This window comes from Adiantum capillus-veneris, chromosome 8 (genome assembly GCF_014529385.1).
Source record: "Adiantum capillus-veneris isolate H3 chromosome 8, ASM1452938v2, whole genome shotgun sequence".
Taxonomy (NCBI): Eukaryota; Viridiplantae; Streptophyta; class Polypodiopsida; order Polypodiales; family Pteridaceae; genus Adiantum; species Adiantum capillus-veneris.
In genome coordinates this window covers 80,154,929-80,175,266 of record NC_140938.1, presented here as the reverse complement: position 1 = coordinate 80,175,266, position 20,338 = coordinate 80,154,929, and the positions used below count along the sequence as shown (strand labels likewise).

General features: G+C 44.2%; 1 protein-coding gene across 1 annotated transcript in view; it reads left to right on the top strand.

Annotated features, from left to right (window-relative positions):
* Positions 1-9,919, top strand: part of LOC147452429 (Galactose oxidase/kelch repeat superfamily protein) — an 80,451-nt gene extending 70,532 nt beyond the window's left edge. The window contains exons 16-17 of the mRNA XM_086518131.1: positions 9,226-9,307; positions 9,409-9,919. Coding sequence (XP_086374257.1) covers positions 9,226-9,303 — 78 coding nt within the window. The 3' untranslated portion in view covers positions 9,304-9,307; positions 9,409-9,919. The remainder of the gene's footprint in view (positions 1-9,225; positions 9,308-9,408) is intronic.
* Positions 9,920-20,338: the final 10,419 nt, after the last annotated feature.

Sequence of the window (20,338 nt, the reverse complement as noted above, 5' to 3'; positions counted from 1 at the left end):
TGAGAGATTTCATCTGAACCCACAAACAACCCCCCCCCCCCCCCCCCCCCATTTCCTTTCTCCTTAGTGTTTTAGTGTTAGTTCTTTGTAACTTTGTAATTTCCGTACTCAGACATGGTATCAGATTCACCAATTGTATATTTTTGGTCTCATAGGTCATTTTGGCCTTTTGAAGACGTTAATATAACATTTCTCATTTCTCATATCTCTCTCTCTCTAGATTCTCTCTTCTCTCTTTAGAGGGCAGATTTTTTTTCTCTAAACCTGAATTTTTTATTTTCTTTTTCTAGAATCTGCTGATTTTCTCTCTCTGAAACCAGAGACTCTCTGTAAAATGACTTATTAATAAATAAATTAAAAGGTACTTTTTTTGCTATATTTTTTAAGGAAAAGCTGGTAACCTCTAAATCTGGTACAAGTTTACTTTTTCTCGGCGCTTTGCTTTCTCCTTGCAGCCTCTATTTGTGCTGGCCCACGAGGCCTATGAAAGCAACCCTTGCCCCTTCACTTCACACACGTAGGATTTGTATTGACCTCGCGTGATTACTTGGGCACCAACTCTTGGATTTCAGCCCTTTAACTCCTTGTACGAGAAGAGTTTTAATCAAATAAAGAAATACCGAACGGGGCTCTAACAATGGCAGTTCAAGGCCACTATATGTGTAACAAGTGCGGAATCCTATGCATCGGACGCCACTTGTGATGAGCTCTTTACGAGGAGCTCTCTGCATGGGAACACTACTTATGAATGACCACCTAACCATATGAGTCCTTAATAAAGACTTAGACCTTGACCGTTCACACTTGTCCGGACAAGACCCAAGGCTTTGGTGTGCTGGGCTACATAGTGCACCTCTCTGGCCATTCTAGGCCTTTTGAGATCCCGTGTGGACTCCACCCCCTTGCTTTGCACGAGCAGTGTGCACTAAGGATCCTACCTATGCGTGCCACGTGTGCTCCATGGCCTTGATGCTATAGATGGCGTGACATTGCCTCCCTCTAAAGCAAAGTTTACGTCCTCATAAACATCCTTGGACCCCTAAGGAGAGAAAACCATAAGTTAAAAACTCTCCTTACCTGAACTCAACTTTGAACTCCTTTATCCTCTTCAAGTGAGTTATCTCATTGAAAACTCCTTGTTACAGAGTTTACTGTTGTAAACTCCTCTCACATCTTGATGGGAACCCCTAACCTCTTAGTGTTTCAGTGAAAACAATTACCTGTGGCACTTTAGCGCTTAAAATAGATAGACCATGCATCCCATACTACCTAGTTGGACCATATGATGCCCGAGAGAGCCATACAAAATTTCTTTCAAATTGTTACCAAACTGTTTTTGGATGTCTCAATAGGCGTTTCAGCTCTAATGCCTTTATTGAGGGTGAGTTTATAGACCTCGTCTTGCTTCCCATAGTCCAGATAGTTACTTACAACTAACCTTATAAATTTGTATGATAACAACAAATACTGTTAGCATTCTCCTCACTAGGCATTTGAGATGCCTACTTCATTTGTAATGGAAGATATTGGGTGAAGGTATCTTTCCCCCACCCTTGATAACTAGTGTTGAGTCCTCTTGACCATAGTCGTTGCCAATTTTAAGAAATTGGCCTTCATCTTTAAAGTACCACCTTTAAAGTGCTCAATTACGTGCATAGATGCTCCTAGCATCTTGCTATATGCACATGGTTTTATAATGGGATGTTACTTGATGCCTTTTCATGGGTTTCCTAACCCTCTTTGATCATATATGCACAGATCAAAAGAGTTGTGCCATACTAAGTCTTTGGAGATCCCATGTGGATTTCACCCCTAGCTCTGCATGAGTAGTGTGCACTAAGAACCTACCTGTACGTCCCACGTGTGCTACATGGCCCTGATGCTATATATGGCATGACAATCTGTGTAAAGGGGCATCTAGCTCCAACAATTTTATTTTATTCTTTTGGGGCTTTGATCTTTTGCATTACTAAAATCAACCATAGGTCCATATACAAGAAATATGGAAAAACCCTTGAAAGATATACAATGAGATCATGGGGTAAAATCAGCCAGTGGGATACATCAGCAGGCTCTTCCAAGGTAGCGGGGCTGCGTAGATACTCCTATCTTTGGTTATAGGCATCGTCCTTTGTAATCCTCAGTCTCGATCAAGGACACATTACATGGTGCCATGCGCCTCCTCGGTGGTTAATACTGCATTCTTTCTATAGGCCACCATGATGTATAGCTAGCACTCACACTGTACTCTTCTTGGAGGTTGATCTAAAATCTGATATTGGAGACTTTTTGGTGAAGTTTTCGGCCTTTTCGTTGTTATTTTTAGGGGTTTTTTCATTGCGAGTTTTAATGATGCCTTAGGCGTATGTAATGCCTACAAGCCATTACATAATACGGAAGAATCAAGCTCTGCTTTTTTTGCACGAGAGAGAGAGAGAGAGAGAGAGAGAGAGAGAGATGAAATGAAATGAAATGTTATATTAACGTCTTCAAAAGGCCATAATGAACTATGAGACCCGAAAGTTACAAAGTGGTGGATCTGATACAAAGTCAGAGTAACAAAATAACCTAACAACAGTACAAAACAAAGATATATACTATGGGATCCTAAGTTGATCGATGTGAACCAAGCAAAAGACTAAGCAAAAAATGGGCGGCTTGTTGGGATAGTTGAATCACAAGAGATCTAGCATCGGTCGTTGGCGAATCTCATCAATTTCCTCCATGGTTAGTAGTCTGACCGGGCGTCGTGCATGCCTGGCCAGCGTGCTCCGAATTTTCTGTCGTAACCTCCGTCGATGCTGTGTAGTTCTTCGCAGTCGCGGGCGCTTGGATTTCCCCAATTCAATCGCTCGGTCAATCAGTGTGCCTCTGGTGTGAGACGAGGGGGGGCTCTGCTGTGGGAGTGGCTCATGCGGCTGTCCCGTGTCTGCTATGAAGAAGTCTGTGATCCGTCTTTGAGACTGGCTAGCCTCGCCATTCATCAGGCATCTCTGTGTCTGCGCAGCTCGAGCAAGAACAAACCCAGACATCTCTGATCTTCATATCCCATGACTCTTGAGAGTGGTCCAAAACCTTCTCTGAACAAGCAATGGAAGCGGCCTCGTATCTCGTAGTAGACGGGGCAACGACATGTATAGTGTAGCTCTGTCTCAGGTTCCATGTTACACAAGGGGCATGTCCTGTCCTCTGTTGGTACTCCGTTGTATCTCCCAGTCTCAATCTGCAACCGGTGAGAAGATGTGCGTAACTGGCCAATAGCACATCGTAGCCCATGAGACAAGTGGGTATCCATGTATCTGGGTCTCGCCACAAAACTATCTTCCGTAAGCTGGAGAAGGTGGTCTTTGTAGAAAGCCATCTTCGTGCCCAATTTCTGTGCTGGTTGTATCCATGTCCTTCTGGTGTCTAGCTGGGTCAGGTCTTGGCGTATGAGCTTGGTGATATCTGACTGTGTAAGAGTGAGAGATGGTGCATCCAATGAGTAATGGAATGGTGGCAGCCGGTCTATGCTGAACCCATGTGCCTGAAACCATGATGTCATCTCCCCATACCAGCATGTTGTATCTCCTTGTATGGCTAACTGTCGAGAGGATTCAAGTGCTATGCGAGCATATCTGTCTCTAGGAAGTTCCCATGTGCGGTTTTTGAAGGAGACTGATCTGGTGAGCGCCTCCACCATAAGTGGGGGGGCCGCTAGCTCTGCTCGGATAATGGCCCATGGTACTAATGCCTTGGCTCTAATGAGCCGCGAGATCATAGAGACGAGAGGTTTCTCCATGTTCCCCCAATTGTCTGAGCGACCCGTCCTCCCGTGGTGATCCAGTGAAGGTCCCCATAACTCGGTTCCATAGAGCAATGCTGAAGCCACCAAGGTGTCAAAGAGCCATAGCTTCGTCCGTGGTTCTTGAAACTAAACCTGCGAACACATCCTCTCCAGTCTACCCAATGCTGCATGGGCTCTAGTAAGTCTGGTTTCTGCTGCTCTTCTGAGTGAGAATGTAGGTCCGCAAAAACCACTCCAAGGTAAGTGTAAGTGTCTATGTACTCCACAGTCTCCTGGCTGTATGTGAGTGTAGGTGTTGACCTCCTGATCCACTCTGGGGTGGTATTAAACACCATAACCTTGGTTTTACCCAGGTTGACAGACAAACCACTTTCGTGGGCAAACGTATGCAGAGCATCCAGTTGACGTTGCATTCCCTCTGGGGATTCGGAGATCAACACTATGTCATCAGCATATAACAAAAGTGGAATCCATGTCCCTGCCAACTGAGCACCTTTATCCCCATCGTTGTCAATGTAGTCAGAAATCTCATCCACATACATACCGAAAAGAGTCGTAGAGAGCGGGCAGCCCTGCTTCACCCCAATAGTGGAGTGAACCGGTGTAGAAAGTCCCTCCGGGGTGCGTACATGCCCTACTACTGATCTGTACAATGCCATGATCCCCCAAATGAGTTCTGTGGGTACTCCCATTTCCTGTAATCTGCGCATCAGTCTAGCTCTGGGTATCGTGTCGAAAGCTTTGCGGAAGTCCACAAAGCTACAATAGATCCGTCTCCCATGAGATCTGCCTTCCTCGATGATGGCCCTGAGTGTTAGGATATGGTCAAGAGTAGAGAAGCCTCTTCTGAATCCTGCGTGCCCAGTTGCACGTATTCCTTCCCTCTGCCCATCTACTCAGCTGTTTCTCAAGAATGGATGCATACAACCGTGCCAGTGTGTGCCCAATCGTAATAGTGCGATAATTCCCAGGCTCCATGGGGTCTCTTGATTTGAAGATAGGTACGATTGTAGATAGGATCCAAGTGTCCGGTAGGCCCTCACACATGGCACGGTTAAACATAACTGCTAGTAGGTCTTTGGCATGCATGAAATGCTCAGCTACTAGGCCCTCATGATCATATGCTCTCCCAGTCTTCATCCTGTCAATGGCTTTCTTCACCATCTCAACAGTGAAAAAGACACATGTATGTGGGCATGGGTCGGGGGGGTTGGGGAGGGGCGGCTGTCCAGGTACTGTGTACAAAGATGATGCGTACCGACCCCACGTCTCTGTGGAGGAAATAGCGGGGGGGGGGGGGGGGGGGGGGGGGGGACTGCACATGAAAGAGCCACCACGCCTCACGCGAGTCTTGACTCAAGAATAGCTGATATAGATCCTGCTCGAGTCTAACCAAAAAAGCCCTCTTCTTCCGCCGCACCAGGCGTCGGAAGTCCATCTGTGACTGTCTGTGAGTGACGTCCCCCAACAACACCTCCCTCTGAAGTTTGGCTCTAGTCTGGTGGCACTCCTCATCGTACCAGCTGTTCTGAGGCATGCTCCCAAATCGGCGGCTCTGCTCAGACTGGGTGTGTGGGTATGCTTCAGCTGCTGCCTCATGTAATGTCTATGTCAGTATAGTAGTTAGCTCCTCCAGAGGTCGCCCCGGGTCCTCAGTGCATAGGCGTCTGTAGATTCCGCCCATGTATACAGAGTCCGTCTCTCTTGTGAATGTGTAGCGTGTAGGGGCTGCTACTCGTGGCCTGTGTGCTACACTGAAATGGAAGGAGATGGTCATTGACACCAGAGCATGATCCACCGCCACCCCGACCGGTCTGGGCCCAACTGTGAGATCCTGGATACTAGAGATGAGATTCGGTTGTGCCATGACATAGTCCACCGTGCTGGCTCCATGTCTGTGTGGGAAGCATGTAAAACCTCCCGCAGCAGGAAATCTCTATAGGCCGTTCAAGATGGCCAATCCATGTGCAGTGCCCATGTCTATTAGGTGTCGCCCATACTGAGTATATTCCATATCATGTGATAGTCTGGAAAGGCCCGTCTCTGCCACATCTATCTCTCTTAGCATCTCCTCTGAAGTATCATAAAACACTGCCTGGTGATGGGCAGTCCTAGCATTGAAGTCCCTGAGGATGATAATGTCACCGTCCCTAGAGAACTCCCATATGTCATCATCCAAAATAGAGAAAGGGGATTGTCCTTTGGGTGGTGCATAAACTGATGTACTCGAGGGAAAGTAACAAATAGCTAGATAGAGGTATTTGTCTGTCTCTGCTTTTAGTCTCACCCACATGCACCTAGCCTGCTCGTCCCTGCAGGCTATATGTATCAGTGGTTGCAGATCCTCTCTAAATAACACTGCCACTCCTCCCGAGCCCCGCCCTCTGTGCTCTGAGCGTGTCTCCTATTTGTAGGCTGTCTCCCACCTATATCCACTGATGTGAGGCATGGATTGCCCAGGGGCCTGGTGTGTCTCAGAGTAGAAGATGATGTCTCTTTCAGTAAAGCTATCCTCAAAAGCACCCACATCAAGACGCATAGATCCATTGCAGTTCCAGGCAGCTACTTTGAGTGTGGTCCCATAAGTCTCGCACCGTCATGTGGAGCATCGCTCAAGTATTACCACTTTTCCGTCTCGGTAAAAAGCGATCTTGCCTTTTCCCCTTGCCGCTCTAATCTCCGGCATTACTTCCTGCATATGAGCGATCTGCGAGAGGGTGAGATCGTCTCCGAGAAAGATGCCAGTCTCTTTAAGAGTTGGTCTTTTCTTCAAGAATGACTTCTTTGCTTCCATGGAGGGAAAACGGAGGATGAGCGCTCTTTCTTTTGAGGTTTCTCCACTACCTCCATTTTTCTTTATGTTGCCCACTCTCCATGCCCTTGTGTGTGTCGGCTCATGAATCCCCATCAAGGCTGTGGGTTCTTTACTTCTTCGTCCACATTGCCTTTGTCTTTAAGGCCGCAAATTCTCACATGTAAAGCGCGCACCCTTCTCCTCTGCTCCTCCTCTAGTGTCTGGTTAATGATGTTGTTGGGTGTGGACGTGGGCGTTATCTCCTTGTCTTTTCCTTTCTTGGCCACCTTGATCCATTTCTTGGCTTCGTCCGCCTTCTGTTGGGTTTTGGTAAGAAGTTAAGAACATCCACCCAAGAAGTCGTCATTTCTTTGTGCTGTTCTTCTCCCTCTTTGATGGCCCGTACTTGTTCCTTGATCGTGTTGATTTCTTCAATTACTGAGGGTTGCAGTTCGCCCTCTTCCAGTGTGTTTCTTGATCGGGCTTCGGCGAGTTCTTTCTTGAGTGACGTGATCTCTTCCTCTTGGGTCATCACTCGGTCTTCCAGCGTGCGTATCTTGCTCTCTTGGATCAACACACGTCCTTCGAGAATGTTTATTGTGCCCCAGAGCTTGCGGTTCATCTTGGTGATGGTCTCCGTCATTTCCTCTTTGCATTTTTGAATGGCATCCTCTAGGGGGTCGGCTTTATCGTTCGTATTCCTCATGCTTGATCGCTGTCCGCAAGGGGGTTAGATGCGCGTGTGCACCGCACCCACCCTAGCAGCGGGTGCGGTAGTTGGGCGTGTGGGGGAGTCGTCCGCAAGGGAGTCGCTAGATGCACGTGTGCACCCCCACTAGCGACGGTCTCGGCGAGTGGTGGAGCGCGAGGCGGTACGGCGCCCGGGGGGAAAGCGGTAGTTATAGGTTGGGAGAGAGAGAGAGGGGGGGGGGGGGGGGGGGGGGAAGTATGGTAGATAGAGTGGGGGGAAGGGGAGCGGGCCAAAAAAAAAAAAAAAAAAATTTAATTCCTACGCGTAGAGGATGGACGTCCTACGCGTGAAAGAAAAAAGGGGGGGGGAGGAGACATACTACGCGTAGGAGAGGGGGGGAGACATACTACGCGTAGAAGTTGGGGGGCAGCGTGCAGCGGGCGCCGGGGGGGGGAGCAGTGTGCCACAGGGGTGCAGCACGCGAGCAGGGCAGGGCAGCGGGGGGCAGGGCAGGGCAGGGCGGGCGCGATGGTGCAGCTCAGGCAACGAGGGGCAGAGGCGGGGGGGCAGTGAGGCGGGCGTGTGGGTGCAGTACAGGGGCGGGCGCGAGGGTGCAGTGCAGGCAGCGAGGGGCAGAGGCGGGGGGGGCCAGGGCGCAAGCCAAGCGGCAGCACAGCGCGGGCAGCGAGCAGGGCGGACGCGCGAGCAGCACAGCAGAGAGAGAGAGAGAGAGAGAGAGAGAGAGAGAGAGAGAGAGAGAGAGAGAGAGAGAGAGAGAGAGAGAGAGAGAATGAAATGTTATATTAACGTCTTCAGAAGGCCAGACTGACCTATGAGACCAGAAAGTTACAATGTGGTGAATCTGATACAAAGTCAGAGTAACGAAAATGACAAAATAAAATAAAATGACATAATAAAATGCTATGGAATCCGAAACAACTAGGTGTGAAAAGCTAGGTGGGATAGCTAAATCACAGATCACAAAAGATCCAGCATCGATCGCTTGTGGATCTCATCAATCTCCTCCATGGTCAATAGCCTGACCGGATGTCGTGCATGTCGGGCCAAAGTGATCCGAATCCTCTGATGCAGCCTCTGTCGATGCTGTGTAGCCCTCCGCAATCGTGGGCGTCTTGATCTCCCTAGCTCGGTCGCTCGGTCGATCAGTGTGCCTCTGGTGTGAGGCGGCGAGCTCTCCTGTGGTAGTAGCTCCTCCGGTTGTCTAGTGTCTACTCTACAGAAGTCTGTGATCCGTCTCTGAGACTGGCTGGCCTCTCCCCTCATCAGGCTCTCTCTGTGTCTGTGCAGCTCGAGCAAAAACAGACCCAAGCATCTCTGATCCTCGTACCCCATGACTCTGGAGAGTGGTCCGAAGCCCTCTCTAAACAAGCAGTGGAAGCGGCCGCGTATCTTGTAGTAGACAAGGCAGTGGCATGTGTAGTGCAACTCTGTCTCAGGCTCCAAGTCACATAGGAGGCATGTCCTGGCCTCTGCTGGTACTTTGCTGTATCTCCCAGTCTCGATCCGCAGCTGGTGTGAAGATGTGCGTATCTGGCCAGTAGCACATCGTATCCCATGAGACAAGTGGGTGTCCATGTATCTGGGTCTTGTCACAAAACGTCCTCCGTGAGCTGGAGAGAGAGAGAGAGAGAGAGAGAGAGAGAGAGAGAGAGAGAGAGAGAGAGAGAGAGAGAGAGAGAAATGAAATGAAATGTTATATTAGCGTCTTCAAAAGGCCAAAATGACCTATAGGCTATGAGACCAAACAGTTCCAACGCGGTGAATCTGATACACTGACCAAGTACTAAAAATAAAAAAGGTACTGAAAAAAGGGGTACTATATAATCCTAAACTGCTGTATGTGAGCTAAGCAGCTAGCTGGGGATGTGTGTGGGGGGGAGAGAGAGAGAGAGAGAGAGAGAGAGAGAGAGATTCCTTTCCTTTTATTACCAGCTGAGACTAGAAGACATTCCGCACCTTCTCACTGAGTACAAGCTGTTGCTCCAGCAGAGCACAATTTTGGAACCTTGAATAGGTTTGTAATCCGTCAGCCTTTCGCTCAAGTTGTGGAGGTTGTATCACATCTGCAATGCATTGCTCTTGACTTTACTTCTTACCAGTTTTGCTGTATTGCAGGTACAACTCTATTGAAATAGGTCAGGCATTTTCCCTTCTCAAACAGATTCTTCCATGCAGAAATTCATAAATTTTGACACACCTTTTGGAAAGGTGTTGTTGGGTCATTAATGCAAAACCGTTTTTCAAAGCATAATACTTTGCATCTCTTCATAGGGATGCATTCTTTCTGTCATGCATTTATGATTCACAATTTCCTTGTCAAGAAGGCCCAAGATTGAAAGTACTGTTCCTGGACTTTTCGAAATAGAGTTATCCATGTGGCGCAAGACATCCGTCGATTACCATGCTTTATATGTGTGTAGCAGATATTTTTGTTTTTATATATCTGCCCATTGAGCCTGTACAGGCAAGACTGGAAGCAAGTTTCTGTTGATGCTATACTTGGCTCACAAAAATGCATTCATTCTAATCAAATACGAAGAATGTGTACAATGTATATTCTTTTAAGATTATTGTGATGCCTTGGTATTTATAAGGAGATTTGCCATTCAAAAATGCTTCAGATTTACGTGATTGGACCATTTAACTCTTAACCTATCAGGACCATTTAACTCAAACCTTTCAATGCTTCGAATCCTTGCATAAGCAAATCCATCATTTAAAACCTTAGTTTCCATTTGCACTGCCATAATAAATTTTCTATTTTGATTGGACCATAAACTGAAACCTGTCAATGGTTTGGCAACTCTACATAATTTTAATAGGCACATGGTTTTGTAAAGCTCGATTCATGTAGCTTGAATATTTCCTAATGGATTGGAGTAGCTTTAGCTTTAAAAGCGGGATTTTGGTCAATGTGCAGCACAAAGAATCCTGGCCTTAATGTGGGGGCCTTCGTTAGCACATGGAGCATTGCCAAGTACTTCTAATTGAACAAATTTAAAAAGCTTATGAGTTCCAAGGGGTACAGATATGCCACAAGCAACTAGAAATTATTGTTTGCGAATTGACATCGAAGGTCGTAGCAGTTGAAGATGGGTTTACTAAAGCATTTGAAGATGGGGCCTTTTTCAATGATCTTGATTCATTTATTGGAAAAATGCCGAATTTAATTAGCATTAGTGTAAGCTCACATCACTGATCTATATTTTCATCTCTAATGGGCAAAAACCAATTAAATAAATATTTGTTATGCTTGTCGACATGCAATTGTTCTAGTATGCATAGATGCAATTGCTTGCTAGGATTAGTGAAAACAAAACATTTTCCTCTTTAGCAGAGCTTTGTTTTTTTTGCTTGAGATTTTTTCATTGTTAGAAAGGAAGGTCAAGTTTGTGTGCAATAAAAATGTGTGCTTGTTATTCTTCATGACCTGAGGTCTGCAAACATTGGAACCAAACATGAAAACAATGATTTGTTTATGTTATGGAGGTGGTACTTATCAAGGACCCCAAATAAGATTGTTTAGCAGGTTTGAACAAATGTTTCTCTTTAGTGAACTATTCTTAAAGGAAATGTATGTACTCTAAAATCCATTCATCATGAATTATTTCCTAGATAATCATGAATGTCGTGTCATTGTTGGTTCCAAAGCATACTTGAAAGGGAGTAAGTAAATTGCAATGGAGTGATGCATTGTAGCCACCCTCTCGAGCGTGTGCATGTAGTAGTCGAACGAATGGAAGACGGCGACAGTGGCAAAGAAATCTCGGAGGGGCACACCCTTGTGCCCCTCCTTCTTTGCAGTTGTCTACAAACGTTCGAAGCTGAAGTCCCTTCTCCCCCACCAATTGAAATGGCACCGTTGCCTTGAGAACTAGTTGTTGTAGGTGACCCAAGGCAACTATTGCTTTGAGCGACGTCAGCTAAAACAACTAGGGCAGCGGAGCACCGTTCATGCTTCGAGACTCTCTCTCTCTCTCTCTCTCTCTCTCTCTCTCTCTCCCTATATATATATATATATATATATATATATATATATATATATATATATATATATATATATATATATATATATATATATATATATATATATATATAGGGAGAGAGAGAGAGAGAGAGAGAGATGGGGGCGCCACTTGCATGTACATGGAAGATACATGCAAGTGGCGCCCCCATCTCTCTCTCTCTCTCTCTCTCCCTATATATATATATATATAGGGAGAGAGAGAGAGAGAGAGAGAGAGATGGGGGCGCCACTTGCATGTACATGGAAGATACATGAGCTAGTTGCATCTGTTGCAATCTTTCGATGGTGGAAAGAGAGCAAAAGCCTTGCATGTACATTGTCCATGTCTAACATTGTCTCTCTCGTCTTGCACATAAATATGCTTCTAATTTTGAGAGCCCCATTGCTTGATACCAGTGCATTTTCCTCATTACCTTCCTACTTTTATAGGCTATAAGAGTTGAGTGTGCAAAACACAATCCTAAACATAACTAGAAGGTATAGCCTGAGTTAGCTTACACCTGCAAGTAGATTGGTCTTCTTTTACACAATTTTGCTACTTCTCAATTATCCAAGTTGTAATTCTTATGCATGGAGTTTCAACCTTTGCCCAAATATGATTTTTGGTGAACATTTTTGTTTTGGACATCTATTAGTTATGTCTCCTTATGAGCTTCAGGTTTTGGAGCTGACTTTTTGAGCATTGATCCCTCTCCTATTTCAATTCTTCAATGCAAGAAACTTGCTCAATGGTTATGGCCTATGTCTCCTTATGAGCTTCAAGTTTTTGTAGCTTAATTTTTGAGCATTCCCTCTGCTATTTCAATTCTTTAATGCAAGAACTTGCTTAGTTGTTATGACCTATGTTTATTAATGGCCTTTCTATTGTATGGTATTTGAAATGTCCCTTATAGAGTGTGTACGTTGCATGCACGTGCACACACATTGTGTAACTCTCATAGTTTTTTTCTATTTGTCTATATGAACCTCCCCTCAGGATTTCCAAGAGATGTATGTATGGGCCATAGTCTATGGACTTCGGAGTCGAATGATGTTTGGTAGGTACAAAATTTGTCTCTTGAAATGTATTTATTGTAAGGTATGGCCAACATGGGTACAATGCAAAGAAACTCTGGGCAATTTGGAGATGATGTGAAGCAAGGGTCCCTCCCCAAATGCAATCACTTGTGGTTGTCTTCTAAAGGGCCAAGTCTGAAGACATACATGAAGTTGACATGGGTAAACAAATTCCTAATGATATTTCTGTCAATGTTTTTTGGAAGAAATTTTGTGCTTAGCAATGTTGGCAACACACACACATCAATTGTGATGTATTCATTAATGAACAATATGGTTGTTATGGTCTTTAGGCTTGGATGTTGTCTCTTGAAATGGGCTTATTACAATACATGCCCAATAGGAGAAGGGTGAGGAAGCACTATGATATTTTGATAAGAGGCAAAGTGAGTATTTCTTTCTAGATGCAATCACCTCTGCTTGCATCTTGAAGGCATGTGGCATTATAGTAGCTATTGACATGAGAAAACAAGCATTGTGCTTGTAAGTGCTTTGAAAGATCTAAGATCAACAAAATTTAACCCAATTTCATTAAAGAATGCTACAGATGGCCTCAAACGCATGTATATTTAAGCCATTATCGTGCTTCAAGCATCTCTCTCTTTCTCTCTCTCTCTCTCTCTCTCTCTCTCTCTCTCTCTCTCTCTCAAATATGTATGCTAAATCTAGTGTGAGGATTTCTATACAAACGTCGTCTCTTGAAATACAAGGATGCATGGGTCTTCCTCGTGATGCAGTCGACTTTGTTTCATGTGCTCCAAGCAATCACTCATGCCTTCTGGATGAGGGCCAAACAAAATATAGCTCATAAACTTCGAAGTCTTGGGAAGGTTAAATATTCCTTGCATGACTGATCAACATCACATTCATAGTGAGTCTCTCTCTCTCTCTCTCTCTCTCTCTCTCTCTCTCTCTCTCAATATTCTTTATGCCCTCTTAGCATCTATATTCTTTTCAAATTCATCAATGTTGGTTTTGAGCGAGGTTTTTTTTTTCACTCCACCACCAAGTTGTGACCAACCTGTAGCTCATCCCACTCCCTCTCATTGCCACCGGCCAACCTCCAATGCTGCCACCCAACCACCTCTCTCTCTCTCTCTCCCCCCCCCCCCCCCCCCCCCCCCCCCCCCCCAACAACACAATACACACCCAAAGGGAAATGTTGAATTCTTGAAATGTTGTTTCCATTATTTGTCAACATAATACCGTTGAATGTAAAGTTTTTAAAGTTAGTTGATTGATGAATGCTATGTTGTGACCACAACCAAAGGAAACAAAAAGAGAGTTGTTCTTTTCAACTTTGGCATTTTTCTAATTCATCTAGTAGCTTTAGCATCCTAAGTAAAGAAATAGCTCAATTTAATGTATGTCGACAATAACTTGTTCATTTCCAAGGTTGCATTGCAGATGCATATTATCAGTCTTCCCATAGCGTATGATAAACATCTCCCCGTTGATCGCCATGCGGTCGCAACGATTACTGAGAATGGTTAGTGAAGGACCATTCTCTACACCTTCATTATTGAGGAATATAGAAAAATGCACAAATTTGGCACAAGTCTTGTGGAAGAATGTTGTGATACTAATCTTTTCTTATTAGAAACTTTGGCTTCACCTTAGGGTAGAGGAGCTAGTAGTGGGACAACTAAGAAATAAATCATAGTTAATCACCTACTAGGGGGATTTTAAGTATCCATCCATACTTGAAATTTAAAGATTCCGTTAGATTCTTCTTGAAAAGAGTAGGTGTGTCTAATTTTGTAATTGGGGTTCGTTAAAGGTCTTTAGTTATTCACATTTTTTGGATTTTATCCAGATGGTCTATTTGAAAAAGTTCAATTTTGAAGGTTTTTAAGAGACTAGCGACACTCAAGGGAGAGTGCATACTTGTAACTATTCTGAATAGGACACATAAGAAAGATTTCAAGCATATTCCAAATTTTTGTCTCTCTTTCGAGGTAGATACGTTTACCATTTGGGGGGCATACCTTGATTGGCCCGAGACCCATTGTGCCTCAACTTAGCCTTGAACCGGTTGAAAAACCAAATCAATTGGCTGAAGAGAGAGGGAGAAGGAGAATATACGTTTAAAAAAATTAAGAAAATAGAGTTGAATTGCAAAAAAAATGCGGTTATATTGCAAAATCTCCTCCTGAATCTCTCCTAAAGGGAATTTTGTATGTTTGTGAAATTGATTTTTTCCGAACATCACCCTAAATATAAGGTCTAGAGCAGATCTCGAAGCTGAGTTATGATCTTTCAAGCCACATAATGGTAGGAGAAAAGTTCATTTTCAACGTCCCCTCCCCACTCCACACGGAACTGCCACTACCGCCATGTCCGCCGCCCACACGCCTTTCCGTCCTCACCTACCACCTTACCATCTCCCTTTCCTTCCTAACGAAACCTCTTTACCAGAAGTACACATACCATATCCATACACCCATATTTTTAATTTGTCTTGAATATTCCCTCCCTCCCCCCTACCCCTAAGAAAAAGCGAGCTGCCCTACTCCCAACCGGCCCTGAAGCACGATGGCTGTAGGGCAACTCCCTTGCATCAAACATAGCGATTCGGACAAGTATCCCTCCTCCCTTGCATCAAACAACATGAATCAGACAAAGAGAAACAAGGCACTCTTGAACTGTCTCTCAATAGCGAAGAAACAAGGTACGAGAGAGAGAGAGAGTGGTAGCAACCGCCTCGCCAGCTGCAGATCCTTACAAAGCATCTAGCCAAGATTCTAGCTAATCACTCTGCCTCCACAATCGTCCTCCCACCACACGTCGACTATCCCACTCTGCCACGTACCTCCCTCGTGACTAAATGGCACGAGTCCTTAAATGACCCCTCAGCCATCGGATTGACGATGGACGGTTGAGGGCAAGGATCTCCTCGGAGGAGATCCGACGGCAATAAAAAATTTGGCGGCTGGTGCTCAGCTTCGGATTTGGACTCAGACGGGTGTTGTGGTAGCCCAATGTCCTAACACGGTGCCATAGGCATTTCGTTGAAAAATAGGTGTGTTCACATTTACTTATGCTTGTATGAGTTTATTCTCTAGACGTTCGGATTTACAAAATCTGTCCGAGTTTACTTTTTCAAAATTCAACGACGCCGCGCATCTTTGCTTGTGTGCGTGCACTTCTCCTCCATGGATCCCATGGCTCGGGGGTTTATTTAAGACCCCGTGTTCTTTAGTCTTGAGGACCTACCTCCCCCCTCACCTTTTCTTTCTCATCAACCAAAAACATCTTGCAAGATTCTACCTATTAAAATCATACCCACATGTTTTGTTTATAATAACAATAGAAAACAAACATAAAAGCTGAAAACTTCAAAGTTGAAGCACAATTTTCACTCCTTTCTCATTCTTTACAATGAGAATCAAAGATGCACATTAACTTCAAAATTGATTTAGTACATTGTTTGCAAATAGCTTACTGAGATATCAAGCTGAACATGGTACACTTGGATGACTTCTTGCCTATATTTATCAGTGGCATGAGGTAGCAAACACAAGGATTATCACCATTTGTACTACAGTTGGACTTCACCGACATGGTATGCCTATCAAGAGTGATATCTTAGCGTGCCAGCTCACTTACTTGCATTTTTGCATTGATCGTTGTACAAAATCTCCTATTATATTATTTTCCACTTATGTTTTGTAGATCTCATCTACATTTTGAGCAGTGCAAAAAGAGAAGCAGGTTTCACCCTCCATCTCCTTCGTGTATGCTCTCTTGGTTACGTGTGTGTGCCATAGCTCAAGCATTCTCCTTCTCTAGCTTTTTACATGGTATTAGAGCCTAGTTGTGACTAAGGAGTTGTGAACAATAAGCAAGAGTAGCAAAAAAAGCAGTTAAAGGTAAGGGTTTCTCCATTTTCCTCATTTGTGTTGTTATTATACTCTCCCTTGAGATTCTCTAAACATCGGTAACAATCTCTAATGTTGGTGATTTATGTGAGAAACAGTGTCGTTCAGGGTCCAAATTAGTATTTTGGACTAAGCCTATACAACCACATTTCTAGTGTGGGCTCATTTTGGCCCCCGTTCTGGAGTAAGAGTGCATCCAAATGCAAGAGCGCAAAGGTTCAGATTTTGGCAAATCTCCCATTTTGGTGTTGTACAAAGCTTGGTTAGTGTTTCCATTTTCATAGGCACTATAGAGTAGTGTGAAGCATTGTATGGGATATATGTACGCATAATGTGTTCGATGGTCGTTATAGATACATATTATTTTTTATCCACTGTAGGTTTTGTGTAGAGTTTTATTTTCTACAAACATGTCTAACCATGATGAATCACTGCTATTGTTATTGAGAAGCTGAACAAGAACAACTTTCATGCTTGGAAGTTTAGAATGACCAATTTTGTGATAGGTAAAGGTTATTGGGAGTAGATTGAAGGTAAATAGGAAAGTCCAATGTTGCCCAAGGAGAATCCTACGCCTCAATAGGTGAAACCTTTTAAAGATTGGAACCATGGAGCACGGAAGCTCATGTATAGGTACTAGTGTGAAAGATACCACGATTAGGCATATAAAGGATGTCAATTCTTGCAAGGGGGCATGGAAGAATTTGGTCTCACTAGATGTGACCAACTATAAGGCAAGGAAGCTACATTTGAAGGGAAAGCTCAACACTATGAAGAAAATGTGTATGTCAGTGAATGATTATGTATTGAAGATTCAGGACATATGTGAATCCCTTACATCTATTAGGTGTCATATCGATGATGATGAAAAGGTGAAAGCATGCTTGTGTGGTTTAAGACTAGTGTGGAAGTTGTTCAAGACCTCCATTCATACCTATAAAAACCTTCCAAGTTTTATAATTGTTTCTCCTTGCTAATTGTGATTCACCTTCACAAGGTGTAAATAATTATGAGCAAGTCTTCTACAATAACAAAGGTATAGGTAGAGGACATTTGCCGGGTCGAAGAGGTGCTTGTGATCATGGACGCCAAAATGAAGGCAATCAGCATATAATTGATAATCAAAGGCAAAATACAAGTGGAAGAGGATGTTTTCGAGGTGAATTCCTTTAAAGATTGGAACCAACGATCACAAAAGTTCATGTACTGGTTATATGTGAGTATGGAGAAAACCATGAGTGGGCATCTACAAAATGTAAATTCCCCCAAGGAGGTATCGAAGAATCTAGTCTCACTAGATGTGACCAACAATTAGGCAAGGAAGTTGCAGTTAAAAACGGAGCTCAACATTGTGAAGTAAAAGAGGCTCATCAATAGATGATTATGTTTTAAAAATTAAGGACATGTGAATTTTGTGCATCTATGGCTGGATGCAAGTGTTATCTTACCATCATCAATGACACTAAGGTCAAATCAAGGGAGAGAGGACTTCTCTACTTCCCCAAGTCCATAAAAGTGTCCCAACCTCAGGCGGCCTAGTGATAAATCACCTCACTCGGCAGCCTTCACCACATCCACTTCTACCTAAACTGCGCCCTCAACCAAAAACCTTCAATGTGTGCCCCTTTTTCTTCCTCTTCAACAACAACAAAGTTCAAGTCACTAATCCTAGTAAAATTAAAAACCTCTCCCTTCTCGGTGCGAGGTAATCTCCGTATCGAACCCTTCCTCCTTTTTTTATTAATCTTTATGGAGATTCCTTCCCCCGCTTCGGCATCGGCATTGGGATCAAACCCTACCCCAATGACAATAGAGAGTAATCCCAATGCTTTGCTTCCGGCGCCGTCCGTTCCAACCTCCCCTATCTCCAATATGGCGGCTCACACCACAAACCTCCCAATGCCCGCATCCGCTTCCCCGGCCCTTGTAATTCCATTGAAACTCAACACCCTTTCTAAACGTAAATCTACTTTTCCCGGATTTACCTCGGCGGCTAACCTCATCAACCTACCTTCTCCAACGTCATCTCTTCTTCTCCAACGTCATCTCTTCCTACTTCCTCAAAAAATACCCTTTTTAGCTCGGAAGAAATCTTTAGCCTCACTGCTAACCTACCGCTTGAAGATCTTGATCAACTCTCCCTTCCCATGACAAAAAACATCGTATTCACTAATCCCCCTCTCTCACATAATCCCGGCCTTGCTCACTCTCCACAAAACATACATGGTGACATTTTCTCCACCTCTCCACAAACCATGCATGGTGGCATTCTCTCCAACACCTCTCAAGGCGGCCTCCTCACTAGTCCTCCCCTTGCCTTCCCCTCCTCTTTTGGTTCTCTCTCCGCAAGCTCTTCCTCCCTTGCGGTGGCTCCCTCTCCCATTCTACCCCAAATTGAAAAGCCCTTAGAATTCGATAAAATTGTTTCCCTCTCCTTGGTGGAGTTTAAGGCCCTCAATCATAACCTTAGCAAAGCCAAATCACACCTTTCTCATTTGCAAAACCTTCACTCCTTTCAAAAATCCCGGCATAGCTTGTGTATGAAACCTCCTCGCCTCACGTTGGATGACTCTCAAGCTCAAGCACTCTTAAGCACCAAGCTTAACATTCTCAATATCCAATTCCAATTAGATTGCACTAAAGCTTACATCCAAGCCCAAGAGTTACTTGTCAATAACCTCCAAAAAACCTTTGATGAGTACGTCGATCTTGTGAAAGAGAGGCTTTCGGACCTTACCAAAAAGCTTGCACCCATCTCTTTTCCAAGGGTACTACCCACAACTTGGGAGAATCAACTCTTTCTTTGGAAGCAAACCCCCCTCAATGAATTTGATGCACATCTTCAAAATGAGATTCTCCAAGCTCATTTAGCCTCTTCCTTAAGTTTAGCGGCGCACAATGCTAGGAAGAGGTCCCAATCTTCCATCTTGGAAGAAGTGGAGTCTTTGTCTAAGGAAGAAATGGTGGGTGAATTGGTACTTCATGAAGTCACCACCCAAATGAAAAAACTTCTTTCACCCCCCCTGAAAGAAGCCTTCTAACAACTCCCACTCAACCTCCTACAAGCCCTCTCCTTTGAAAGTTGTCTCACATAACACTCGACTACCTTTCAAGAAGACTCCCCCTTTGAATAAGACTTCCCATGTAAATTTCACTTTTCAACCCTTTAAAAATCCCAAGCCCTCTTCCACATTAGGCCACCCTTGCACTACTTCCCCCTTCTACAATCCTCCCATTTTATCCACTCCAAAGAAATCTTGCCCTTCCCCTTCCTCATCTATCATCGCACCCTTACCCTCTCTACTCAAAACTCCCCATTACCCGCTCAACTCTTCCACACCACAACCCAAGCCTCTGCACCCTAAGTATAGCCTACCTAGAATTTCAAACAACTTGCAATGGAGGAGGGAGAAGTAGGGAAAGAGAACCCTACCACTTGGGTCCATTTTCTCTTCTCTCAAGCCCCTCTCTTTCCTCAAATTTGGACCCCTCCTCCTTGTTTGTTCCCTTTTCTTTCTCACCCCCCCTACATAGGTAGAAAGTGTTGTCAATTTTGGATACCCCTCACTAACCCCCACCTCTTTAAGATTTTGACTCTTAGCAAAATTACCACGTTTTCCCTTGAGCACAAGTTTACCAACCTCTCCTTCCATAACTTTTCCAATCGTTCTCACTCTCCCTCCGAACAAAGGCTTGTAGGCCTTGGGCTCAATTATATTCCCCCCTCTCCCCCACCCCCCCATCCTCTATTCTTCAAGCTTATTCTAATTTAGAAAGGAGTTTACAACTTAAAATGTTTTTTAATAAAGAACCCTCTCTTCCTCCCTCTCCTTTTTCTATCCAAAATCCTCTTTGGAATCCTCCCTCTCCCTCCACAACTCTTAACCAAACCTTTAATATTATCTCTTCTCTCCTAAAACCTCTTCTATCCTCTCTTCCTCTTTTTCACTCTAAACCTCTTTTAATGAATTCCATCTTATTCTTAAGAAATGATCGTAACATCATTATCAAACCGGCAGATAAAAATCTAGGACCTGTTATCGTTTCTAAGTCTTGGTACTATAACGAAGCTTTTCGTCAC